General features: G+C 58.7%; 3 protein-coding genes across 7 annotated transcripts; 2 read left to right on the top strand and 1 right to left on the bottom strand.

Moving 5' to 3' along the window:
• Positions 1 to 109: 109 nt before the first annotated feature.
• Positions 110 to 17,756, top strand: LOC138825328 (inactive rhomboid protein 1). Of its 5 annotated transcripts, XM_070019733.1 has the most exons (19): positions 110 to 205; positions 10,957 to 11,092; positions 11,174 to 11,304; positions 11,506 to 11,610; positions 12,061 to 12,274; positions 12,621 to 12,830; positions 12,903 to 13,025; positions 13,096 to 13,253; positions 14,200 to 14,457; positions 14,572 to 14,683; positions 14,791 to 14,865; positions 14,945 to 15,106; positions 15,512 to 15,612; positions 15,747 to 15,810; positions 16,196 to 16,290; positions 16,485 to 16,560; positions 16,638 to 16,738; positions 16,835 to 16,988; positions 17,117 to 17,756. In XM_070019733.1, the coding sequence occupies exons 2-19, from the start codon at positions 10,976 to 10,978 to the stop codon at positions 17,534 to 17,536; spliced, it is 2,676 nt and encodes an 891-aa protein (XP_069875834.1). In that variant the 5' UTR covers positions 110 to 205; positions 10,957 to 10,975; the 3' UTR covers positions 17,537 to 17,756. The 5 variants fall into 5 exon arrangements, with proteins under 5 accessions (XP_069875834.1, XP_069875833.1, XP_069875837.1 ...); XM_070019732.1 differs by having other exon boundaries at positions 11,189 to 11,304; positions 12,621 to 13,025; XM_070019736.1 differs by lacking the exon at positions 11,506 to 11,610.
• A 267-nt stretch (positions 17,757 to 18,023) lies between these two features.
• On the bottom strand, positions 18,024 to 21,209 carry LOC138825329 (U11/U12 small nuclear ribonucleoprotein 25 kDa protein). Its single transcript, XM_070019737.1, has 5 exons — positions 21,006 to 21,209; positions 20,020 to 20,110; positions 19,750 to 19,855; positions 19,168 to 19,242; positions 18,024 to 18,789 (listed from the first exon to the last, which is right to left on the bottom strand). Exons 1-5 carry the CDS (start codon positions 21,045 to 21,047, stop codon positions 18,732 to 18,734), a joined length of 372 nt encoding a protein of 123 aa, XP_069875838.1. The 5' UTR covers positions 21,048 to 21,209; the 3' UTR covers positions 18,024 to 18,731.
• Positions 21,210 to 21,401: 192 nt separating this feature from the next.
• LOC138825326 (DNA-directed RNA polymerase III subunit RPC10) lies at positions 21,402 to 25,388 on the top strand. Its single transcript, XM_070019729.1, has 3 exons — positions 21,402 to 21,627; positions 21,912 to 21,999; positions 23,897 to 25,388. Exons 1-3 carry the CDS (start codon positions 21,517 to 21,519, stop codon positions 24,022 to 24,024), a joined length of 327 nt encoding a protein of 108 aa, XP_069875830.1. The 5' UTR covers positions 21,402 to 21,516; the 3' UTR covers positions 24,025 to 25,388.
• Positions 25,389 to 25,437: the final 49 nt, after the last annotated feature.

Genomic DNA, 25,437 nt, shown 5'->3' with positions numbered 1-25,437 from the left:
GCCGCCTGGCGGGCGGGCGCATTCCTGAGCCCTGAGTCAGCGCCGCCCTCGCCGCCGCCGCCGCCGCCGCCGCGCACGCCCCTTGCGGCCCGGCATTCCCGGACGGGCGGGCGGGCGGGCGCGGCCTGGGACTCGGCGCGGGCGCCCTCCCGGCTCGGCGGCCCCGCAGCCTCCGGACGCCTCGAAGCCCGCGGCGGCGGCGGCGGTGAGTGCGCGGGCGGGCGGGCTCCGGGCGCCGACTCGGTTGGGGGTTTGCGGCTCGCGGGCGCCCGAGGGGGCGGCGTCGGGCCCGGCCGCCCCGCGGGGCCTCCCGGGCCGCCGTCCGCGCCGTCGGCTCCGCCCTGCGCGAGGCCCGGGGCCGCGGCGGCGCTGCGCGGGCCGCACCGGGCGGGCGCGTGCGTGCGTCTGTCCGTCTGTCTGTCGCCGTGGGTGAGGCCTGCGTCCGGAGGCGCCAGCCCCGTGCTGGACGCGCTTCTCCCAGGCAGCGGCGGTGTGTGTGTGTGTCTGTCGTCTGTCTGTCTGTCTGTGTGTCCTCTGTAGCTGTCTCTCGGTCCGGGGGCCGCGCGCCGGGACAGCTGGGTGGGAGAAGATTCGGATGAAACTGGCTTTTCAGGTTCAGCCCGGGGAAGCCCGGCCTTGGGCTGAGTCCTCCCCACTCCGGGCTGGGTCCTCCCCACTCCGGGCTGGGTCCTCCCCACTCCGGCCGGGTCCTCCCCACTCCCGGCCGGGTCCTCCCCACTCCCGGCTGAGTCCTCCCCACTCCCGGCCAGGTCCTCCCCACTCCCGGCCGGGTCCTCCCCACTCCGGGCCGAGTCCTCCCCACTCCGGGCTGAGTCCTCCCCACTCCAGCCGGGTCCTCCCCACTCCCAGCCGGGTCCTCCCCACTCCCGGCTGAGTCCTCCCCACTCCCGGCTGAGTCCTCCCCACTCCCGGCTGAGTCCTCCCCACTCCGGGCCAGGTCCTCCCCACTCCAGCCGGGTCCTCCCCACTCCGGGCCGAGTCCTCCCCACTCCAGCCGGGTCCTCCCCACTCCGGCCGGGTCCTCCCCACTCCCGGCCGGGTCCTCCCCACTCCAGCCGGGTCCTCCCCACTCCCGGCTGAGTCCTCCCCACTCCCGGCTGAGTCCTCCCCACTCCCGGCTGAGTCCTCCCCACTCCGGGCCAGGTCCTCCCCACTCCAGCCGGGTCCTCCCCACTCCGGGCCGAGTCCTCCCCACTCCAGCCGGGTCCTCCCCACTCCGGGCTGAGTCCTCCCCACTCCCGGCTGAGTCCTCCCTACTCCGGGCCGGGTCCTCCCCACTCCAGCCGGGTCCTCCCCACTCCCGGCCGGGTCCTCCCCACTCCAGCCGGGTCCTCCCCACTCCGGGCTGAGTCCTCCCCACTCCCGGTGAGTCCTCCCCACTCCGGGCTGAGTCCTCCCCACTCCAGCCGGGTCCTCCCCACTCCGGGCTGAGTCCTCCCCACTCCAGCCGGGTCCTCCCCACTCCAGCCGGGTCCTCCCCACTCCAGCCGGGTCCTCCCCACTCCAGCCGGGTCCTCCCCACTCCGGGCTGGGTCCTCCCCACTCCGGCCGGGTCCTCCCCACTCCCGGCTGAGTCCTCCCCACTCCGGGCCAGGTCCTCCCCACTCCAGCCGGGTCCTCCCCACTCCGGGCCGAGTCCTCCCCACTCCAGCCGGGTCCTCCCCACTCCGGGCTGAGTCCTCCCCACTCCCGGCTGAGTCCTCCCTACTCCGGGCCGGGTCCTCCCCACTCCAGCCGGGTCCTCCCCACTCCCGGCCGGGTCCTCCCCACTCCAGCCGGGTCCTCCCCACTCCGGGCTGAGTCCTCCCCACTCCCGGTGAGTCCTCCCCACTCCGGGCTGAGTCCTCCCCACTCCAGCCGGGTCCTCCCCACTCCGGGCTGAGTCCTCCCCACTCCAGCCGGGTCCTCCCCACTCCAGCCGGGTCCTCCCCACTCCGGGCCGGGTCCTCCCCACTCCGGGCTGAGTCCTCCCCACTCCAGCCGGGTCCTCCCCACTCCGGGCCGAGTCCTCCCCACTCCGGGCCGGGTCCTCCCCACTCCAGCCGGGTCCTCCCCACTCCGGGCCGAGTCCTCCCCACTCCGGGCCGGGTCCTCCCCACCCATGAGCCAGCTCCTCCAGCAGCTGTCCGGCTGGAGGGGCCCCTGGTGCTGAGCCCTGGGCACTGGGGTCTTGGCAAGCTGGGCCTCCTCCCAGCGTGGAGTGCGGGTCCGGATGGACGCAGCTCCCTTGGGCTCCTTCCCAGGCCCTGTGCACTGCTCTGCTCTGTGGGCTGTCAGCTCCCGTGCACGGAGGCCAGGGCCTGTGGCCCGGCTGGGCCTGCCCTTCCTGAAGCCGTGGCTTTCTGGAGGATCTGACTCAGAGGAACCCCAGCCCCCTTGCTTTAGATGGTTCTCCCCTAGGACCTTTCTGGCTACAGCTGTTTCTCGGACCTCAGTTCTCCTGTGAGGTCTCGGCCCCTTCCCTGATGGAAGGACCGTCCCACCTCGACGTCTCTGCGGGGTCACTTCCTTCTCCAGCACAGCACCCTTGCTTCTGCGTGTCTTCTGTGTTGTCTTTATGAATGCCTCCTGCCTGTCTGAGCTGAGATGCTTCTAGGAAGGTTGCCCAGGATGCTGGGGGTCCTTGACAGCCCAGAGCTGAGGCCCAGGTGCTCTACAGCCAGTGGAAGACCGGCCCTTCCCACCTCAGCTCCTGCTGGACCCATAGCCCTGCCCACCTGGCTGTGCTGTGGGGGTCCCTTGAGGTTCACTGACCTCAGGCGGTGGCTGGCCTGAGTTTCAGCCTCCCTCCCTCCCTCCCTCCCTCTCCCTCTCCCTCTCCCTCTCCCTCTCCCTCTCCCTCTCCCTCTCTCTCTCTCTCTCTCTCTCTCTCTCTCTCTCTCTCTCTCTCTCTCTCTCTCTCTCTGTCATGGGGCTTGAACTCTGGGCTTGGGTGCTGTCCCTCAGATCTTCAGCTCAAGGTGAGCACTCTATCACTTAAGTCACGGCACCACTTGTGGTTTTCTAGTGCTTCATTGGAGATAAGAGTCTCATGGACTTTCCTTCCCTGGCTGGCTTTGAACCTCAATCCTCAGATCTCAGCCTCCTGAGTAGTTAGGATAAGGTAGACATGAAGGACCTCTCTTCTCCCATGGGTAAGGCAGACCAGTGGAGTTAGTTAGGACTCTTGTTTGTTTTAGACATTGTTTTGCTATGTAGCTCAGGCTGGCCTGGGACTCATGATCCTCCTTCCTTAGCCTCCTGAGTGCTGGGATTGCAGGCTTGTACTACCAGGACTGCCCTAGAATCAGGTTTGAGGGAGGTGTGCCAGGTTCCTGATGATGAAGCCATTTTTGCTGACTCCGTTTCCCCTTCAGGAGCTGTCAGTCTGATTCTGCTTCCAGGAAGTGTTGCTGGGTAGCAGGAAGCAGTTTGTGGGATTGTTAGGGCGCGTCTGTGAGCTGACCTGAGACTGGGTTGCTCATCTGCTGTTACCACGTGTGGATGTCCCTGCCCTCCAGGGAGCATGCTGCCCCTTAACTCCCAGTGCCTGGCTGGGCTGCACAAGTATCCAGCTTAGCAGGTGGTTCACACCCAGGAAATGATACAGCTGAGTCCCATTCTTACCTCTTCTTGCTCTGGTGTCTGGATGGCCCCTCACCTCTCTGAGCCTTGACTCACCCAGGTGTGTCTCTTGTCAGTCCAGACTTTGTTGGGAGCTTTGACTCTGGCCATCAGCCACCCCTGGACCATGGGTGCTGGCTGGACCACAGGATAATGCCCTACATGGCTGGCTGGACCATGGGACAATGCCTCCATGGCTGGCTGGACCATGGGATAATGTCCTCCATGGCTGGCTGGACCATGGGATAATGCCCTCCATGGCTGGACCACAGGATAATGCCCTCCATGGCTGGACCACGGGATAATGCCCTCCATGGCTGGACCACGGGACAATGCCCTCCATGGCTGGACCCCAGGATAATGTCCTCCATGGCTGGCTGGACTATGGGATAATGCCCTCCATGGCCGGACCACGGGTAATGCCCTCCATGGCTGGACCCCAGGATAATGCCTCCATGGCTGGCTGGACCGCGGGATAATGTCTCCATGGCTGGCTGGACCATGGGATAATGTCCTCCATGGCTGGACCCCAGGATAATGCCCTCCATGGCTGGACCACCGAATAATGCTCTCCATGGCTGGACCCCAGGATAATGCCCTCCATGGCTGGACCACCGGATAATGCTCTCCATGGCTGGACCCCAGGATAATGCCCTCCATGGCTGGACCACCGGATAATGCTCTCCATGGCTGGACCCCAGGATAATGTCCTCCATGGCTGGACCATGGCACAATGCCCTCCATGGCTGGAGCACGGGACAATGCCCTCCATGGCTGGACCACGGGACAATGCCTCCATGGCTGGAGCACGGGACAATGCCCTCCATGGCTGGAGCACGGGACAATGCCCTCCATGGCTGGACCATGGAATAATGCCCTCCATGGCTGGACCACGGGATAATGCTCTCCATGGCTGGAGCACGGGATAATGTCCTCCATGGCTGGCTGGACCCCAGGATAATGCCCTCCATGGCTGGACCACCGGATAATGCTCTCCATGGCTGGAGCACGGGACAATGCCCTCCATGGCTGGACCATGGGATAATGCCCTCCATGGCTGGACCACGGGATAATGCCCTCCATGGCTGGACCACCGGATAATGCTCTCCATGGCTGGAGCACGGGACAATGCCCTCCATGGCTGGAGCACGGGATAATGCCCTCCATGGCTGGAGCACGGGATAATGCCCTCCATGGCTGGACCATGGGACAGTGCCCTCCATGGCTGGACCATGGGACAATGCCCTCCATGGCTGGACCATGGGACAATGCCTCCATGGCTGGACCACCGAATAATGCCCTCCATGGCTGGACCATGGGACAATGCCCTCCATGGCTGGAGCACGGGACAATGCCCTCCATGGCTAGCCCCTCTGTCCGTCCTGTAGACTATGTTCTGTGTCAGGGCCCGGAGTGCCACAGCCTCCGCCACATCTCCCAAACCGCAGCCAAAAGCCTCTGTGGCTGCTGCTCTCCACGCTCTCCAGCATGTCAGGTGACAGGGCCGTGGGGGGAGGGGGGAGATCTGAGGGAGAAGGTGCTGTGGAGGCCGCTGGCTTGGTATCAGCCTGCCCTGTTGCATGTGGAAACTTGGTTCTTCCACAGGAAGAGACTGTGAGGACTAGAGTGCTTTGTGGATTGCAAAGGGAGTCTCCACATGGTGATGCTTAGAGATGGTGCAAGGAGACAGAGAGAAGCTGGGAAACGTTTGCTTTACTACAGTAGTATGTGGTGAAGAACTGGAATCCAGGCCCCAGAGCTGTGATCTCGCCTAGAGAGGACTGAGGCTGAGCACCAGGTTGGAAGAGAAAACAGGGTCTGAGCCAGGGCAAGGGGGTAGAGCAGAGCAGAGCAAAGCAGAGCGTGCGTGACCCTAGGGATGTCCTTCCCCGCTGGCTTCCAGGCTCCCAGTGCTTCTTAGTGGCCCCTTCCTCTTTCTTTGTTTTTTTGGTGACAGTCCTGGGGCTTGAACTCAGGGCCTGCACACTGTTCCCAAGCTGTTTTAGCGCAAGGCTAGCATGCTACCACTGGAGCCACATCTCCATGTCTGGCTTCTTGGTGGCTCATTGGAGCTAAGAATCTCATGGGCTGGCTTTGAGTGGAGATCCTCATGTATGTGTGAGCCACTGGTGCCTGGCGTGGCTGCCTGTTACTGAACCCCACACCTCTGAAGTGTTCCTGGGTGAGGCCCTCATACCCTGGCTTCCTCCTGCAGCCCTCAGAGCTCCTACGTGCCGTCACCTCATGAACACCTACTGTGTGCCAGGCACTGTCATCACCTGTGATCCTTCACACAAAAAAACAAGGCCTGTCCAGAGTTAGAGGTGGAGACAGATTATGAGTATAGCATTTTGGCCTGGCTTTCCCCGCTTGCTCCCTTCCTTGATGCACCAGTGATGGCCAGCGAGCCCTCAGACATTGTACCACAGAACTAGAGTCAGCAGGACTCCTGCATCCCCAGGAAACGCATCGGCTGTGACAGTCCCAGTGGCCCCCACTTCCCGCCAGTCTCCAGAGCCTGGGCACCCTGACTGTCCTTGCCCCTCCATCCTCTGAGCTGCGTGGAGGGCACCGCTGTTCCCGGTGGCCCCTGACTCAGGCCTGCCCCGCAGACCTCATCGTGCTACATGTCCGTGTGGGCGTCTCCAAGCGGCTGGAGTGACTCATGCTGTGTGACCCCAGGCGGACAGGCCCTCCACGGGCCCTCTGTACTGTGGAGCCCCAGAGTGGAAGAGTCCCCGGGGCTGTTGGGGAACAAGAGCCCACTGTGCGCCTGGACACTGAGCTTCTGTGGGCAGACGGTGCTGCCCCTGGCCTGGGCCTGCCCCTCCCCCATGCTTTGTGAATCCAGCCAACTTGAGGCTCACATAAGGAGCAGAGTGCGCAGTGACGGAACAGGCCGGAGTCACCACCCTGCGGGGTGGACGGGTGTCCTTGCCTTGCTTTTAGACCTAGAGCAATGTGGGTTCTCCTGTACCCCCTCCCTCTACCCAGGAGGAGGGGCTGGGCCACCTGAGCAGAGCTGGCAGGGCTGAGCGTAGGGCTGGCCTCACCGCACAGCGCGCTGCCCTTCTCCCCGCTTTGGGAGCTGTTCGTGCTCTCCTTTGTGCCGGACAGGGACCCCTTGAAGGTCCAGCTGAGGGTCATCTGCTTCAGTAACCACCATTGCCACTGCGTCTGGGGACTGCCCTCCGCCCCTCTGCCGGCAAGGGTGCCTGCTGGGTGGGGCCTGTGACTGAAGAGCAGGCCCTCCATCACACAGGAAACGGGGAGACGGCCAGGGCAGGGCTGGGGGGAGGAAGGCACCGGCTGTGCAGACAGGTGAGGATCGGGGTGTGTGGGTCCGTTTGCAGAGCTGCTTGCACCCCTGCTGGTCACCACCGCTCACCTGTGCATTCCCAGCAGGCTCTGCTGTTCTGTCCACGCCTGACCCTGTTCCTGTCTGGGCCACATAACAGGCTTATTAACAGCACTGGTCATTTTCCAGGTGAGAAGATGGAGCCTAGCCAGGCCATGTGGCTGATGGGTAGTAGGACCAGCCAGTCTCCCCTCTTGGTGGGTGGAAGGCAGAGTGCTGGGGTCTCTGTCCTGTCTGGCCTGGCCTACTTGTCTCTGTGGGCATGGCTGTCCTTGGTCAGCTGACCGCCAGGTCCCTCCAGCAGGGCTGGCCTGGCTTCCTGGGAGGTTCAGCAGGTTCTCCCTAACCCTTATACCTAGGACTGTGTCAGATTCAGACCTAGGGGCGGCTCTTGACTCCGCTCACTAACTGGCAGGTGACTGTACGGCGACCGCAGGGTCCCCGGCTGGTGGCTGGGCTGGACGGACTCTCCTGGGAAGGGCTATGGCTCCCAGCTCTGGGCTGGGTGGATGGTGCACAGTGTTTCAGCCTGGAATGGTTCAGTTAGTATTGAGACCTTGCCTCACTCACTCTGCAGTCAGGATGCCTTCCTGACTGTTCATCCTCCCAACACGGTAGCCAGGAGCTCTGTGAAGACAAATTGCCTGATCCATGGCCCCGAGAGAGGCCGTGCGAATGCAGGGAGGGACCCTTGGCCACCACACCTAGGAGTTCCCTTCAGCTCTACTTCCCAGCTGCTGTAAGCGGGGCATAGCTCAGAGAAGGGATTGGAGCTAGGTCAGGGTTAGAGTCAGGCATAAATGTTTGAAAGATTGTCTCCCATGTCCTGGTCACTGTAGGCCAGGAGGAGCAGTGAGCAGCATCCACAGCTGTTCCTGGTCAGTCAAGTCTACTGTGGTGCTGTGGGCCTTCTCTGGTCAATGTAGGCCCAATAGGAGCTTGAGTACCTCTTGGGCTTGTGTAGTTATATTACTCTGTTCTTCAGGCCTCTCTCTTTTTTCTTTCTTTGCCAGTCCTGGGTCTTGAACTCAGGGCCTGGGTGCTGTCCCTGAGCTTCTTCAGCTCAAGGCAAGCACTCTACCGCTTGAGCCACAGCACCACATCCAGCTTCCCAGCCCAGGCTTCACTTTCTGCATTTGTATAAAGTAAGGGTGTGTGTGTGTGTGTGTGTGTGTGTGTGTGTACTTGTTTCCTCTAAAGCAATGAAGAGAAACTCCTGCCAGGCACTGTTGACTCAGGCCTGTCATCCTAGCTACTCAGGAGGCTGAGATCTGAGGATCACGGTTCAAAGCCAGCCTGGGCGGGAAAGTCCTTGAGACTCTTATCTCCAGTTAACCACCAGAAAACCAGAAGTGGCGCTGTGGCTTAAAGTGGTAGAGCTCTAGCCCTGAGCAAAAAGATTTGGTGGGGGGGAGGGGGGGAGATGGAAAAGCTGGGAAGGTGGCCCAGTGGTAGAGTGCTTGCCTAGCAGGCACAAAGCCCTGGGTCAAGTTCCTCAGCAACACATACACAGAAAAAACCAGAAGTGGAGCTGTTGCTCAGGTGGTTGAGCTCTAGCCTTGAACAGAGCCCAGGCCCTGAGTTCAAGTCCCACGACTGACAAGAGAGTAACTCCCAAGTGGAAGCCATGTCTGGTGCATCGATGCCTGGTACACACCCTGTAGCACAGCTGTTGGGTGTCACACGTTGAGGAGACAGGAATTTTGTGCTTTCCACCTTCCAAGTCTTACTTCAGAAAACCCCACCTCCACCCATGTCTGTGCGCAGAGGGTCTTCCAACCTTGCGTCTGTCTCGGGCCCCTGGAAGAGGCGCATGCAGATGTGCCATGAGCACCCTTGTAAGGGGCCCCAGGAAGCCAGGGTGCTGGGTCTTTCCCTGGACCTGGTCTCTGGTGTTCAGGGCGCCCACACGCTCCCATCTGCCTGAGCAGCCTCGCTGCCACTTCTGGTGCATGCTGCCACCTGGTGGTGAGAGGCGAGATGGATGTGGATAGGCTGGAGCCTCAAGCCCCCCCAGGCCTGGCCCTTGTCCCTGGCCCCACAGCCCAGGACCTCAGTCCTCCTCCCTGAGGCCTCTACCCAGCTGGTATGTCACAGGGGCCTCCTAGACCCCACCAAACAACTCTAACCTGCTGGCTTATTTTCCCTACCACATAGAGCCTGTGTGTCCATTTACTGAGAGGGTTAATATTACATAAACTGTAAATGTCCCCTCTTAAGGACCAGGAGGGCAGGAGCTTGGTTCTCATCCAGGTATATTGGTGGTATGTGTTCAAAACTTCCTTGGGTTGCTGGGTGCTGGTGGCTCACGCCTGTAACCCTAGCTGCTCAGGAGGCTGAGATCTGAGGACTGAAGCTGTGAGATTCCTATCTCCAGTTAACCACCAGAAAACTGGAAGTAGTATTGTGGCTCGAAGGGGTAGAGCCCTAACCTTTACCAATAAAGGTCAGGTATAGAGCCCAGGCTTTAAGTTCAAGCCCCAAGACTGACAACAACCAAACAAAAAATTTCAAAGTCAATGTATCAATGTGTATATTACATAGCTCAGCTGATGCATAGAAGCTCTGTCCCTTGTTACTGTCAATTGTGTTTAAATGACTGTGTGCTCTGCAGTATTTCTCCACCCTTAATTTTGTGAATATATGTCTCCTAAAAAGTAAATAGCTGGGCACTGGTGCCTCACAACTGTAATCCTGGTTACTCAGGAAACAGATCTGAGGATCACAGTTTGAAGCCAGCCCAGGCAGGAAAGCCCACGAGAGTCTTATCTCCAAATAACTACCTCCCATTCAAAAAAAAAGAAAAAAAAAAAGCAAATAGTACCTAAAAAGCAAGGTAAAACTGAATGTGCTGCCCATATAATCCTAGATACTTAGGAGGCTGAGATCTAAGGATCATGGTTTAAAGCCAGCCTAGGCAGGAAAAGCTGTGGAATTGTTTGTTTTTGTTTTTTTCCTTCTAGACAGTCCTGGGGCTTGAACTCAGGGCCTGGGCACTGTCTCTGAGATTCTTTTGCTCAAGGCTAGCACTCTATCACTTGTGCCACAGCTCCATATCTGGCGTTTTCTGCATATGTAGTACTGAGGGATTGAACCTAGGGCTTCATGCATGCTACTCACGCACTCTCCCACTAAGCATCTTCCCAGCCCTGTGGAATTTTATCCAGTGAACACCCCAAAAGCCAGAAGTGGAGCTGTGGCTCAAGTGTTAGAGCACTAGCCTTAAGCAAAAAAGCTCAGGGACAGTGCCCAGACCCTGAGTTTAAGCCCCAGGACACACATAGGCGTTCTGTCTGTCTGTCTCTCTCTCACACACATACACCAATGCAAGTTGATGTGTTTAAGTGATAAAGTGAAATTTTTTGGGGTTTGTGCCCCTGGGCTTGAACTTGGCCTTGGGCTGCTAGGAGGGTGCTCTACTGTGGATGGGTGCCTCTAGTCTTTTTTTACACTGGGTATTTTGAGGCAGGATGCTGCTTCTTCCCTGGGTGGGTTCCTGGACCGCCACCTGCCTACTTAATACTTCATACATGGCTAGGAAGACTCACCCAACATTTGGTTGAGAAGAGGTCTTGTGAACTTTTTTGCCCAGCTGGCTTTGAACTATGGTTCACTCTATCTCAGCTTCTCAGGTATCTTATCAGCCACCTGTGCCTGACAGCAACTGGAGGTCTGTTGAAGGTGGCATGTCCTTAGTGGGGCTGGGTGGTGGTGTGGGAAAAATGAATCAAGCGTGCTGAACATTTGCAGTTTTTCCTTAGAGACTGTCTCCTTGCAACAGCAAGGCTGCTGTCTGAGAAGGGATCCGAGGAGGCTGAGGCCGCACAGAGCAGGCCGGTGCTCCGTCGGGTTCCCCACCGCACCTCTCCACTGCCTGGGCCTGTCACAGCTCCAGACTCGCCGGGGTTGTTGTTACTGTGCGGTGTGTCCCGTCCCCAGGCCTGCCTGGCACAGCACTCCCCTCTCCTCGCCAGGCCTCCTCCTGCTGGAACCATGAGCGAGGCCCGGAGGGACGGCACAAGCAGCCTGCAGCGCAAGAAGCCCCCCTGGCTCAGGCTGGACATCCCGGCTGCGGTGCCCCTGGCGGCAGAGGAGCCCGGCCTCCTGCAGGTAGGCCGCCTGCCCCGGCCCTGGCCCACAGGGGCCGAGGGTAAGCCCTGCCCCGCGCCTCACTGCGGTCTCATCGCCTAGCCCCTCCGGCGCCAGGTTTTCCTGCGGAGTGTGAGTATGCCAGCCGAGACGGCCCACGTCCCCTCCCTCTACCCCGAGCCTCGGCGGCCTGCGCTGCAGCGGCAGACGTCCATCACGCAGACCATCCGCAGGTACCACAGCCCTGGTCACTCCGGGGCAGAGGGGCGGGGCGGGTACCTTTGGGCATTGGGGCTGGGAATGGCTCGGGGGCCCTTGTCTCAGTTTTCTCCTCCATCTTGGTCCCCACGTTGCTCCCCCTTCTTCCTGTGCTTGGGACCGCTCTCTGCCGCCTCTGCCTGTCTCCCCAACACTAATGCTCTGGCCCCCCACAGCCGACAGGTGCGCTTTGGGCGTGTTCACACTCTGCCCCTCCTGGGCCCCCGGGCTGCCCACAGGGTCCCCCCACAGCGCCAGTCTCTCTCTTGGTCCCTGCTCAGGTATCTTAGGCAGATCATGAGTGTGTTGGTGTTCACTGGCACGTGCATGCTATGCAGCATGAATGGCTGCCATTTCCTGGGGCTCCTAACGGTAGATGATGGCAGTCTTTTTGTTTGCATGTCCAAAGACTGGGCAGCCTGCCTGAGTCAGCAGCTCCCGTGCTCTGTGCTGTCCTTGGCTGTGGCTGCCGTCCAGCTGAGTTCTCTCTCTGGACTCAGGGAGGGGTGAGGGCCGCTGTGGAATGCCACTGGGCAAGGCGGTAGGGTGATCTGGTAGGAATCAGAGTGAGCCAGGGGTGGTTAGGGCTGGACTCCACTTGTCTCTGTGGACTCTGGTCCTCGCTTGAATGGTGGCCTGGGGTGGGGCATGCTGCCCAGGAGGCTGGGCACCGAGGCCCATGCCCAGGAGGAGGGGAGCAAGGGCCCCTTGCTAAGTCCCTGCCTTGTCAGGGGCACGGCTGACTGGTTCGGAGTGAGCAAGGACAGCGACAGCACCCAGAAGTGGCAGCGCAAGAGCATCCGCCACTGCAGCCAGCGGTACGGCAGGCTGAAGCCCCAGGTCCTCCGGGAGCTGGACTTGCCCAGCCAGGACAATGTGTCGCTGGCCAGCACGGAGACCCCACCCCCACTGTATGTGGGCCCATGCCAGCTGGGCATGCAGAAGGTGCGCTTGCTCCTGAACCCCCATCGGCTTTTCATCCCAGCCCCTTGGGTGGGAGAGGGGCACCAGAAGGCCCGGTGGTGTGGGGATTGTTGGGAAGGAAGGAAGCTACACTCCAGGACAGGAACCGAGAGGGAGAAGGTTGCTGGTCTGTACCAGGGTGAGCTGGGTAGGAGAACATCTCACCTAGACCAGCAGAGCAGGGGGAGGGGAGGGGAGGGGGGAAGGCCCCTTGGCAGCGCTCTGGGTGAGCGTGGTCCCATGCAGCCGTCAGGGCCGTGAGGGTCCGAGGGGGCGAGCCTCCCCGAGGTGCCCGCACTGACCTGTCCTCTCCCCTGGCCTGCACCAGATCATCGACCCTCTGGCCCGGGGCCGGGCCTTCCGCCTGGCGGATGACGCTGCCGATGGCCCGAGTGTCCCCCACACCCCCATCACCCCTGGAGCTGCCTCCCTCTGCTCCTTCTCCAGTTCCCGCTCAGGTTTCAACCGGTTTCCTCGGCGGCGCAAGCGCGAGTCCGTGGCCAAGATGAGCTTCCGGGCAGCGGCGGCACTGGTGAAGGTTGGTGGGGGCCGAGGATGGAGCCGGGGTGGGGGCGGCTGCCGGGTCCTACGGCGGCCTCCTCGCCCCCAGGGTCGAGTGGTTAGGGAGGGCACCCTGCGCCGGGCCCAGCGTCGCAGCTTCACTCCGGCCAGCTTCCTGGAGGAGGACACGGCAGACTTCCCCGAGGAGCTGGACACATCCTTCTTTGCCCGGGTAAGACTTGCTGGTGGCCCCCTCGCCTGCCGCGTCCCTGGGTCCACCCTAACTGCCTGTGCTTGCTCAGGAAGGTGTCCTTCATGAGGAGCTGTCCACGTACCCGGATGAAGTGTTTGAGTCCCCTTCAGAGGCGGCGCTCCAGGACTGGGAGAAAGTCTCGGAGCAGGCAGAACTCACCGGTGGGGCCCTGGGTCGCACTGAGCTTGAGCGGAGCCATTTGATGCTGTAAGTGCAGCAGGCTGGCGATGGCTCCAGGAGAACCTTAAAGACAAAAAAAGCTGGGCGCCGGTGGCTCACACCTGTCATCCTAGCTACTGAGGAGGCCGAGATCTGAGGATCACGGTTCAAAGCCAGCCCAGGCAGATAAGTCCATGAGACTCTTATCTCCAATAAACCACTAGAGAACCGGAAATGGTGCTGTGGCTCAAGCGGTAGAGCGCTTACCTCAAGATGAAGAGTGCAGAGACAGCGCCCAGGCCCAGAGTTCAAGCCCCACAACCGACAAAAAAAAAAAAAAAAGGTCAGTCTTGGGGCTTGAACTTATGGTCTGGGTGCTGTCCTGAGCTCTTTTGCTCAAGGTGAGCACTCTACCACTTTGAGCCACGGCACCACTTCTGGTTTTCTGGTGGTTCATTGGAGAGAAGAGTCACAGATTTTCCTGACTGCGCTGGCTTCAGACCAAGATCCTCAGATCTCAGCCTCCTGAGTAGCTAGGATGACAGGCGTGAGCCACTGGTGCTTAGCTTAGAAGGCGAATTTTTGTCCCATTAGGATCCCCGTGACTGTTGGTAGAGACACTCCACATTCATGGCCCAATTGCCTGGGAAACTGGTCTGGGCACTGAGTGTGGAGGACCCAGGGTTATGCATGATTCCAGCCTGGACTGCCCACCTGGGACACACCTGTAGCCCAAGGACTGGGCATCTTCAGTGGGGAGAAGGGGCTGACCTCATTAATGCAGAGGTGTGGAACCTCTAGTGGGTCCTAGCTCCTTTCCTGCCATCCTGAAGTGGGGGATAGCTGCTTTTTTACCAGTAGGAAGAGGCTGAGGCTGAGCAGTTTGCGCTATGCTTTCATAGCAGGGAGCAGGACCCTGATTCCACGTGGGGGGGACTGCGCCAAGTGGGTGGGGTCTGAGCAGGAGATGAACGAGGCTGCTGGTTTTCTCCAGGCCACTGGAGCGAGGCTGGCGGAAACAGAAAGAGGGTGGCGCCCTGGCCACACAGCCCAGGGTGAGGCTTCGGCAGGAGGTGGTGAGCCCTGCAGGGCCCAGGAGGGGCCAGCGCATCACCGTGCCCGTGCACAAGCTCTTCGCCAGGGAGAAGCGGCCCTACGGGCTGGGCATGGTGGGGCGGCTCACCAACCGCACCTACCGCAAGCGCATCGACAGCTACGTCAAGCGCCAGATCGAGGACATGGATGACCACAGGTAGGCCGGGAAAACGCGCTGCCTCTTGGGCACGGCCTGGGCGTACAGGGGAGGCTCATGGGCAGGGCTGGGGCTCCGGCTAGTGGTGTGCCCTACTGACCCTCCGCCCCACAGGCCCTTCTTCACCTACTGGCTTACCTTCGTCCACTCACTGGTCACCATCCTAGCTGTGTGCATCTACGGCATTGCGCCGGTGGGCTTCTCGCAGCACGAGACGGTGGACTCGGTGAGCCTCGGCCCTTTTCCCAGGCTGGGATGATTGGGACCCTAGCTCTGGATGCCCTCTGGGAGGAGAGAGCCTCAAGTGGTGGAAACTTTGTCCCTGGTCGCCAGGTGCTCCGGAACCGTGGCGTCTATGAGAACGTCAAGTATGTGCAGCAGGAGAACTTCTGGATTGGCCCCAGCTCGGTGAGGGCAGGGCTGGGGGGAGCGTGGAGGTGCGCTAGTGGGCAGGAGCCTGGGGCCACAGCTGCCGTCTTCACCACAGGAGGCCCTCATCCACCTGGGCGCCAAGTTCTCACCCTGCATGCGGCAGGACCCGCAGGTCCACAGCTTCATCCACGCAGCCCGGGAGCGTGAGAAGCACTCAGCCTGCTGTGTGCGCAACGACAGGTCTGGTTGCGTGCAGACCTCCGAGGAGGAGTGCTCGGTGAGGCCCCCCACCCCGCCTCAGCCTCTCGGAAGTCTCCTTTTCTGTGGCAGCTGGTTCGTGGCTTCACCAAGCACTAGGCTCTGTCACTTTGCCTTCTCAACCCCGGCCTCGGTGCTTCCCCAGTCCTGGACAGATTACCACCTGGCTTCTTGATCTGGTCGTGCACTACCTGGAGGTGCCATCGTTAATACCAGTGGCTCAATTCAGGAGACTGTTCTTACCTAGGAGTTCTGCTGTTGCTTGCTCTCAGAATCCCTCCCTATGTGCTCTGTGTGGCTGTGGTAGGAGCTCACAGGGTGAAGTGGGGCTCGGTGGCTTTGCTTTTGATTTCCTGAATCGTCACCACATGGCTCAGAGTGGGCAAGGGTCTGCTCTGACCAGAGGCTGGTCCTGTGTCCTCAGTCCACTCTGGCAGTGTGGGTGAAGTGGCCCATCCATCCCAGTGCTCCAGACCTTGCTGGCCACAAGAGGCTGTTTGGCTCTGTCTGCCACCAGGACCCCAGGTCAGTCCTGCTGGCTGGCCTGTCACCTGCCTTCCTATCTGCCTGTGAGGGGTAGGGTGTTCCCTGTTGTTGGCTGGGGCAGGAGGGCGCCAATGCCGGGGATGGAGGAGTTGACAGTATCTGGGTGCACACAGGGTGTGTGACGAGCCCTCCTCCGAGGACCCACACGAGTGGCCAGAAGACATCACCAAGTGGCCGGTGAGCTGGGGCAGCGGCTGCCAGGGAGTCACACTTGTCACGTTGGGGGGTGGGGGGACCACGCCCACCATCGATGATACCAGCCTCCCACTGGAAGGGACCGCCTCCTGTGTTCAGAGGCTGTGTCCCTGCCCTTGGCCCAGCCTACTCATCAACATCTGCCTCCCGGATCAAGGAACTAGGTGGAGACGTGGCAGGGGGAAGAGGCTAAATAGTCTAGTTTGGCACATGGGCCAGCTTAGTCTTAGGGTGCAACAGTATGCCTGAACTCAAGGAAGCCTATTTCCTACCCTGTGGGTTTTCTTGTTTGCCTTGGCACTGAATGGGATGTATGGCCAAAGGCAGGGAGAGGCCCTGACCTCAGTTGCTCCCGTTTGTGATCCAGATTTGCACCAAAAACAGTGCTGGGAACCACACCAACCACCCACACATGGACTGCGCCATAACCGGCCGGCCCTGCTGCATTGGCACCAAGGGCAGGTAGGTGTGCCCATGAGGCTGGCCCGGGGCTGAGCACTGCCACGGAGCGGCCATCCCTCCCTTCCCAAGGTCCGGGAAACCCACAGGGCCAGGACAGGTGTGTGGGTGTTCAGCAGAAGCCTGGGCCTGGGCGGTGTGGACAGTGCCTGTCCCTGGACTCGGTAGCACATCCAAACCCTAGCCTGACTCTCCAGGTGTGAGATCACCTCCCGTGAGTACTGTGACTTCATGAGGGGCTATTTCCATGAGGAGGCCACACTCTGCTCTCAGGTAGGCACTGAGGGGGTGTGTGCGTGTGGGTGTGCACGTCTCTCACCTCCCGCAGGTGCTGATGAACCACTCTGCAGGTCCACTGCATGGATGATGTGTGCGGCCTCCTTCCCTTCCTCAACCCGGAGGTGCCCGATCAGTTCTACCGCCTGTGGCTCTCTCTCTTCCTGCACGCTGGGCAAGTCACATGTGGTCCTGGTGGGTGGCGGGGTGCCCCAGGCACGACCCTCCTCCTGGAGGTGGTGAGGTCACCTTTGACTTGTCTCCTCCACAGGGTCCTGCATTGCTTGGTGTCTGTCTGCTTCCAGATGACGGTCCTGCGTGACCTGGAGAAGCTGGCAGGCTGGCACCGCATAGCCATCATCTACTTGCTGAGCGGTATCACTGGAAACCTGGCTAGTGCCATCTTCCTGCCGTACCGGGCAGAGGTGAGGCTGCCGCCCCGGGATCAGGGAGCTTCTCCATGTGGCTCCTCAGTCCCGTGTGCTCTAGGTCTTGAGGCAGGGTAGGCAGATCAACCACCCTCCTTAGTCACAGTCAATCCCACTGCTCCCAGGTGGGCCCGGCCGGCTCCCAGTTTGGAATCCTGGCCTGCCTCTTCGTGGAGCTCTTCCAGAGTTGGCAGATCTTGGCGCGACCGTGGCGTGCCTTCTTTAAGCTGCTGGCTGTGGTGCTCTTCCTCTTCGCTTTCGGGCTGCTGCCTTGGATCGACAACTTTGCCCACATCTCAGGCTTCGTCAGCGGCCTCTTCCTTTCCTTTGCCTTCCTGCCGTACATCAGTTTCGGCAAGTTCGACCTGTACCGAAAGCGCTGCCAAATCATCATCTTTCAAGCAGTGTTCCTGGGCCTGCTGGCTGGCCTGGTGGTTCTCTTCTACTTCTACCCCGTCCGCTGTGAGTGGTGTGAGTTCCTCACCTGCATCCCCTTCACGGACAAGTTCTGTGAGAAGTATGAGCTGGACGCTCAGCTCCACTGAGCAGCCATGGGCCCAAGGCCACAACCCTCACCTCACAGAGCAGCCTGCTCTGTGCACTTCCTGAACACAGACCTCTCGCGCCTTGTTCACGTCTGTCCAGTCACTTATATTGCTGGACATTTATTACAATAGTTCCCATGACAAACTTCTAACTAGTCCTTCGACGACCACCTCATGTGGCCAATAAATGGACCGGGAGCGTTTTAGCTGCCACTAACAACCAGGGTTGTTGTCTCCTTCCTGGTCTCTGGCTGGGGACTGTGGTAGGAAGCCCTTCAGGCTCCCAGCCTCCAACATGTACCTCAGGGAGGTAGGCATTAAATGCAGCCACGCTTCTTTCATCTCCCAGGGAAATCCCTCAGCTAGGTGGCACACCTTGCTCCAAGGCCTCAGAGGGACCCGTGGCCAGGGCCGGGACATTTCTCCACACCCCACCGCCACCCCCTTCTGCCTCCTCGCCCACACCTGCCACAAGGATGAGATGCAGTTCCTGGTGTCTCCACAAGCACACCAGCTTGGCTTTTATTCTTTGCTGAGGATGCCAGGCTAACAGATGCCGGGGCTGTGGCCACCAGCTCAGATGTGGTATCTTGGACTTCAGCACTCCTTTTCAACAGCTATCTGTGCTGACCTCTTGCCTAGAGCAAATTCAGCCCTCCCACACAGGCTACTGTGGCCTTGATTCTTCCAGATTTGAAGCAAATAGGGTTATTCTGTACATAAGGCCAGGGCTCTCGCCATGTGAGATTTGTTTTTTGAGGGCACAGGGAGAGGGCAGGCTTAGGCCAAGTCCCTAGGAAGGGAAGGGACAGAGGCTGACACTGTGCTAGCCCTGAGTGTCTCAGGGCTCAAGTGCTGAGTGGTACCCCAGGGATGCAGCCAGCCAAATATTCTTTTGGTGAGGGGGCTGGGAACATGGCTGGGTGGTAGAGCGCTTGCCTTGCATGCGTGAGTCCCTATGTTTCATTCCTCAGCGCCACATAAGCAGAAAAGGCCAGAAGTAGCACTGTGGCTGAAGTGGTAGGGTGCTAGCCTTGAGCTGAAGAGCTGAGGGACAGCGCCCAGGCCCAGAGTTCAGGCCCCACAACCGACCAAAAAAAAAAAAAAAAAAAAATTCTTTTGGTGAGGACAGTGACAGGAGCCCCTCCTGCTAGGAGAGGCCTGGCCAACCGTTAGTACAGATGTCCTCCGAGGGTCACTTTTGCCTAAGCTTTTTGATGAAGGAAACTTCATCCCGATTCCGGATGCCATAACTGAAAGAGAAGGAAAGTGGTGTCTGTGAGAGACAAAGAAAACAAGTGAAGATGAACGTGGCATCTAGGAAGTGGTGTGGCACGCTTTGTGGTATAGTGTGTACCACACTGCACTACCAGAGCAGCCTTTCGCTCCACAACTGCTCTACCTTCCTTTGAGGCACCGTAGCCCTGGGCTTCTGCTGCTGAGTATGAGCAGGGCCCGTGGAGCTGCTTGTCTGACTACCACTCTAGTGGAGAGGGCCTTCCAGAAGCTCCTTATGGGAGGGTCAGTCCAGCTTGGGACCCTCCTGTTACTGTTCTCTGGCAGAAGTCGGGGGCACTGGAGGGTAACAGATCAGATACCTCCCTAGGATTGGGGACATGGGCTGAACTTACTCTCGGAGTTTCTTCCTGTCCTCGGTGAGCTTCTCTCCTGCAGAGGTCAGATGGTATGTTCTCCACACATATGACCTGCAACAAGAGTTGAACCACATGCTACCCTTGAGCAAGGTGAGCTGAACATCTGGGACCACAAGGGCTTGAGGTACACCGCCCTCTGCACCTAGGACAGCCGTGTCCCCCTCCTGGGCTTTTCCCCTGCACACTGTATACACACCAGGCATGAGGCAGCTAGAAGCTGGTGTTTGGGGTAGCTGGGCCAAATGCACCTTACTAATAACCTAGTTGATAGTTCTGAGACTCAGCTACAGGACACTTGATCCAATTGGAGACCCAGGGTTGACAGCACCCAGGTGAGGGCAAGAAGTGGCGCTGACAGGCGTACCATCCATAACGAGAGAAGCCACTTCTGGTGACATAAGGCCCTGAGGTGACTCCCAGGGAAGATCACCCTCACTCCCCAGGATTCCACACTGCAGTCACGACTGTAGCAGAACCTGGGCATGAACACTGAAAGCTGCTGTTTTCCCACACCAGCCCTGGGAATGGTTACAGTGAAGAAGCTGCTGCTCCACCTACCAGCTGATGTGCTGAATGCCCCCCTCACGCTCCTGCTTGAGCCGCACATATCTCTGGATGGCCTTCTTCAGGTCCAAGACCGTGGCGTTCTGCACTACCACCACCGCTGCAACCGTGGACACATGGGGGAGAAAAACCCTGTAGGAATCCACAGCCAGCGCACCGAGGGCAGCTTTGTGGCTGTCTTAGTGCTCCTGGGCATGCCCTCCAAGTTTCTCAAGATTAGCTCTGCTAACATCTCAGACCTCAAGGGAGGAGGATCGCACTCACGCATTACTTCTCCATCCATCTTGCAAACTCGGACAGTCATTGCTTGGCCATATTCCAGTGCTATCTGGGAATTGATCTCTTCCAAAGTAACCTAGAAAAGACCAGAAGTAGAGGTGGGAAGTGTTTTTATCGCCTGAAAGAGAAGTAAGCTGACAATACTTCAAAAGAAGCGCCCTGTATTATGAAGGGTGTGAAGGGGCTTTCCCAGTTTTCCAGCACTGTAGTCTTTCATCCTACCCACATTTATATATAATTTCCAAGTGGACAGAGGCTGTGGGGAGAGGGACAAAGAAATAGCAGGGATTGGACCCACAAAAGAATGGGGCTGGGAATGGCGCTGTGGCTCCAGTGGGAGAGCACTAGCCTTGAGCTGAAGAGCTGAGGGACAGCGCCAGGGCCAGAGTTCAACCGACCAACAACAAGAATGGGGCTGAATTGGTACTTTGGGCCTGGCAGCGGGGCTGACTAGACACCAAAAACTGGTCATGATAGTCCTTTTTTATTTCTGGTCAGTTGTGGGCTTGAACTCGGGGCCTGGAGACTGTCCCTGAACTTTTCTGGCTCAAGGCTAGCTCTCTGACTTGGAGGCACAGCCTCGCTTCTGTTTTCTGGTGGTTCAGGGCTGGCTGTGAACCGCGAGCCTCAGATCCCAGTCCTGCGCAGCTGGGGTGCCGGGCGCGAGCCACGGCGCCGGCACGCGCACGTCGGTAATAACGCATTTTCAGAAAGCAGAAGTCGGGCGGAAGGTGGTCGGCGGTAGAGCGCCCGCCTCGCACGCATGAGGCCCTGGGTTCGAGTCCTCAGCACCACAGAAGCAGAAAAGGCCGGAAGTGGCGCCGTGGCCCGAGTGGGAGAGCGCCAGCCTTGAGCACAGGAAGCTCAGGGAAGCGCCCGGGCCCCGAGTCCAAAGGCAGCCGCCACCGCCGAGGCGGCTGCGCAGCCCGCGAGGCCCGGCCCGGCCCGGCCCGGCGGCGGCCGCCGCGCACCTGGATGGGAAGGTCGCAGAGCAGCGGGTCCTGCACCACCATGGCGAGGCCCTCCTGGAACACGTCCACGGCCTCCGAGTGCGGCAGCGCCTCCTCCTCATCCTCCTCCTCCTCCTCCTCCGGCGCCTCCAGCCCGGCCTCCGCCTGCGCCTGCGCCTCCGCCTCCGCCAGGGCTGTGCGCCTGGGGTCCGGGCCCCAGCGAGAGCGCCTGCCCAGCAGGGAACGCGCAGCGCGCACGCGCAGGCACGCGTACGTACTGCGCACGTCCCGGCGAGGCAGGCCGCCGACTGACCAATGAGGCGCCTGCCGCAGGGTTGCGTCATGATTGGGGGATAATAATTGGAAGACTGAGGGGAAGAAGCTGTTGTGGTGACCAATCAGAAATAGGAGGGCCGACCCATGGGAGAAGCCGACCAATGGGAAGCGCGTCGTGTTGGGCCCGCTGGGCGCATGCGTCCGGCGAGCGGCGGGGCTGGCGCGCGGGTGCCGTCCGCGCGGCGGGGCCGAGGTGATGCTGCTCTTCTGCCCCGGCTGCGGGAATGGGCTGATAGTGGAGGAGGGACAGCGCTGCCACCGCTTCGCCTGCAACACCTGCCCCTACGTGCACAATATCACCCGCAAGGTGGGTCTTTGTGTTTTGTTTTTCTGTCGGTCGCGGGGCTTGAACTCGGGGCCTGGAGCTGCCCTGAGCGCCTTCGCTCCGGGCGAGCGCTCCGCCATTTTCAGCCACAGCGTCACTTCCGGTCTTCTGGTGGTTACGTTACCGGGCTGGCTTTGAAGCGCGGGGCGCGAGCCGTGCCCTCAGGAACTGGCTTTTGCTGTCCACCCCATTGGGGCGTTTGCTGTGAAGGCCGTCCTGATTGGGGCGTTTGCCGACGTTGGTTCTGAAGGCGTCTCTGTTGTCAGGTCACAAACCGGAAGTACCCGAAGCTGAAGGAAGTGGACGACGTCCTCGGGGGAGCGGCTGCCTGGGAGAACGTGGACTCCACCGCAGGTGAGGCCCGGTCAGGGCTCGGCCGGCCGGACCGTGTCGGAGCCCGGGCCGGGGATTGCTGTTCAGAGTTGGTTATGGAAACAGTGCTGGGCCCGAGTCAGTCTCGGTGGCGTCCGGCGAGGCTCGCGTGGGTCCCACGGCCCACAGTGGGCCGGCTGGAGCGGGGCTCGCGTGGGTCCCACGGCCCACAGTGGGCCGGCTGGAGCGGGGCTCGCGTGGGTCCCACGGCCCACAGTGAGCCGGCTGGAGCGGGGCTCGCGTGGGTCCCACGGCCCACAGTGGGCCGGCTGGAGCGGGGCTCGCGTGGGTCCCACGGCCCACAGTGGGCCGGCTGGAGCGGGGCTCGCGTGGGTCCCACGGCCCACAGTGGGCCGGCTGGAGCGGGGCTCGGCTGGCGGCCACGCGATGAGCGATGAGAGGCACCTGTCCCGGGCGCGCCCTGGCGCCGCGCTGGCCTCTGGCCTCTCCAGGTGCAGTTGGAGGGAAGGGAGCCCTGAGGAGCCGCGGGTGAGGCCGGGCTTCCCCCTCTGTTAGGTCGTGCTGCGCTCCAGCTCAGGCTTGCGCTGGGGGTGAGGCCGGGCTTCCCCCTCTGTTAGGTCGTGCTGCGCTCCAGCTCAGGCTTGCGTGGGTAGACGGGCGCGCAGCACCTGGGTAACCCCTCTCTTACCCACTCCTTTGCCCTGGTTGTGTGTGTGTCAGTGGGACTTGCGCTCATTTGGCTTTCTTTTGGTACTGTCTCTTGAGCTGTGCTTCCAGTCCATCGTTTTGCTGGTTGAACGATTCTGCTTGGGTTGACTTCAAACCTTGATCATCCATCTCTGTCTTCTGAGTAACTAGGATTACAGGCATAAGCCACCAGTACCTAGCTTTTAACTATTATTACCTTTTCTCACCCAGTATGAAGGTTTTTTGTTTTTTGTCGGTTGTGGGGCTTGAACTTGGGGACTGAATGCTGTCCCTCAGCTCTTCAGCTCAAGGCCAGTGCTCTACCACTTGAGCCACAGCACCACTTCTGAGTGGTTTTCTGGCAGTTTATTGGAGATAAGAGCCTTATAGACTTTCCTGCCCGGGCTGGCTTTGAACCGCAATCCTCAGATCCTAGCCTCCCGAGTAGCTAGGATTACAGGCGTGAGCCACCAATGCCCGGCTTTCAAGTGTTTTTGCTTTTTTGTTTTAGCACAAAGTGGACTAAGGTATTTGTCTTTGGTGTTATGCTTCAAGCAGACTTTAATGAGATTTGAAAAGAAAGGTGGAAAGTGGGAGAGAAGAGTGTTTTCAAGGTCAGAGGGGAAGGGGAGTGTTTCCAAGGTCTCAATGTTTCCCTCGGTGTTACTGCACTATGGAAACAATGCTGTTGTTTGTAAAGTTACCATTAAAAAGGGAGATCAGATTAGGGGAGAAGACCTCGCCTTTATTGCCTTCAGTGAGTTTTCTGAGCTGATACTGGGTCTTACTCTTACTCTGTTTTCTTGCTCACAGCTGATGCTCCATCACTTTTTTTATTTTCTGGTCCTGGGTCTTGAACTCAGGACCTGAGCACTGTCTTGTTTTTGCTCAAGGCTAGCACTTTACCACTTGAGCTACAGCACCACTTCTGGCTTTTTGTGTTTATGTGGGACTGAGGAATAGAACCCAGGGCTTCATGCATGCTAGGCAAGCACTCTACCACTGAGCCACCTTCCCAGCCCATGGTGCTCCACCACTTAAACCATGTCTGTAGTCTGGTATTTTCGTAGATAGAGTCTTGAAGGCATTTTTGCTTGGGGTGGCTCTGAACCAAGATCCTCCAGGTCTTAGCTAGGATTATAGCCATGGTGGACTTGTTTTCATCACAAGCAATGTCTTGGTGTAATGGATCACATGGTTTTTGTTTTGTTTGTGTTGTTTTCATTGCCAGAGCCGTGTCCCAAATGCGAACATCCCCGCGCTTACTTCATGCAGCTTCAGACTCGCTCTGCGGACGAGCCAATGACTACCTTCTACAAGTGCTGCAGTGCCCGGTGCGGACACCGCTGGAGGGATTAGACGCCTCAGTCTGCGTCAAGAACAGATGGGCTGTCCAACTGTCTTCTGAAGTAGGGGCCAGTGAGCTGGGAAAGACCATCTGACAATCAGTAAAGGAAGTCATTAATGCCCAGACAGGTGTACATAGTCAGTGTGCCAGGCCTGAGTGCTGTCTCTGAGCTTTTTTTTTTTGCTCTGAATGAGCATTCTACCTCTTGAGCCACAGCTCCACTTCTGGCTTTTTGGCAGTGAATTGGAGACCAGAGTCTCGTGGATGTTTCTGCAGGGGCTGGCTTCAAATTGAGATCCTCATATCTGTCTCTGAGTAGCTTGAATTACAGGTGTAATCTACCAGTACCTGGTGGGATTTTTTTGGGTGGGTGGGGGGAGTGGAGGAGACCTATGAAGAAGTGTACCTAGTTTAAAGTCCTATGTCTTCATTCATCATTCACATTTACTGGTCAGTTGACATTTCCTGACTACCACCCAACACGCTGATGTCTGTACAGCTTAGTACATTAGAAGGTTAAAGTTAATTGAACCATTCGTTGTAAAGTTATGTAATCAAAATTTATTTTGTGAACTTTTCTGCTAGGGCTGACCTCAAATCACAAACCTCCCAACATCAGCCTCCATGAGTTACTGGTCCCTGGCTGTCGCGAGTTTTGGTGAGGACATGGTGGGAAAATCAGCGAGAGCCCCTAAGAATGGGGTAACAATATCTCACTGAAACATTCAATGAAAAGGAGGTAATACGGAAAGAGAAAAGGGTCAAAGAAGCTGTAGGGTCTGCAGAAAGAAAAGGCAGAGTAGCATAAGTAAGTCTTCCTATCAGCAGTTACTCTGGTGTCCATGGAGTAAACTCACTTGGCTGAAAGGTGGGTGGCGTTGAGATAGTTACAGCATACTGGATCTAGTGACTATAGTGTATGTAGTCCTCACAGGAATTATCTTCAAAGAGCATTTCTCAGTGGCCATTACTGAATAGTCATTCATTGCTATGCTTGAAATAGTATAGTAATGAATCTCATATACATATTTTTCTTATAATGCATCCCTATGGTACATTTTAAAAAAGAAACTAAGTAGTTCTCTAAAGAGGTCCCAGTTCCACAAGTCAGGTTATGAGTAAATGCTTCTTGAGCAATATCACCCCTTCCACTGTTCGAACCCTTTTCCCACTCTCAGCCCTACCCTCGTTACATTGTTGTTTTTGTATAATGTACAATGTACATGGACTATAATGACTGTATTTGTTTTCCTCTTCTCCCTCAATTTGTGTATGGTAGTTTATAAACAGGCACTGGAAGATTAACAATAGTACAGCAGACACTAGATAGAGCAAGATACTTAATAAAAGTTATGTGAATGATCTCTCAAAGTGATTTTTTTTTTTTTTTTTGTTGGTCATGGGGCTTGAACTCTGGGCCTGGG

This window comes from Dipodomys merriami, unplaced genomic scaffold (assembly GCF_024711535.1).
Source record: "Dipodomys merriami isolate MVZ:Mamm:240054 unplaced genomic scaffold, mDipMer1.0.p SCAF_137, whole genome shotgun sequence".
Lineage (NCBI taxonomy): Eukaryota > Metazoa > Chordata > Mammalia > Rodentia > Heteromyidae > Dipodomys > Dipodomys merriami.
Note: the sequence above shows the minus strand (reverse complement) of the source record. Positions and strands in the feature narration are given on the sequence as shown.

Excerpts from the sequence above, each read along its gene's own strand:
- LOC138825328 (XM_070019731.1), top strand. The coding sequence starts at position 10,976 with ATGAGCGAGGCCCGGAGGGACGGCACAAGCAGCCTGCAGCGCAAGAAG. Across the intron at positions 14,684-14,790 it reads AGCACGAGACGGTGGACTCG|GTGCTCCGGAACCGTGGCGT; the intron begins GTGAGCCTCGGC and ends CCTGGTCGCCAG. Across the intron at positions 16,561-16,637 it reads AGGCCACACTCTGCTCTCAG|GTCCACTGCATGGATGATGT; the intron begins GTAGGCACTGAG and ends ACCACTCTGCAG.
- LOC138825329 (XM_070019737.1), bottom strand. The coding sequence starts at position 21,047 with ATGGTGGTGCAGGACCCGCTGCTCTGCGACCTTCCCATCCAG. Across the intron at positions 19,243-19,749 it reads GGCATTCAGCACATCAGCTG|GTCATATGTGTGGAGAACAT; the intron begins GTAGGTGGAGCA and ends CTCTTGTTGCAG. Across the intron at positions 18,790-19,167 it reads GACAGGAAGAAACTCCGAGA|TTATGGCATCCGGAATCGGG; the intron begins GTAAGTTCAGCC and ends CTTCTCTTTCAG.
- LOC138825326 (XM_070019729.1), top strand. The coding sequence starts at position 21,517 with ATGCTGCTCTTCTGCCCCGGCTGCGGGAATGGGCTGATAGTGGAGGAG. Across the intron at positions 21,628-21,911 it reads TGCACAATATCACCCGCAAG|GTCACAAACCGGAAGTACCC; the intron begins GTGGGTCTTTGT and ends CTCTGTTGTCAG. Across the intron at positions 22,000-23,896 it reads GAACGTGGACTCCACCGCAG|AGCCGTGTCCCAAATGCGAA; the intron begins GTGAGGCCCGGT and ends TTTCATTGCCAG.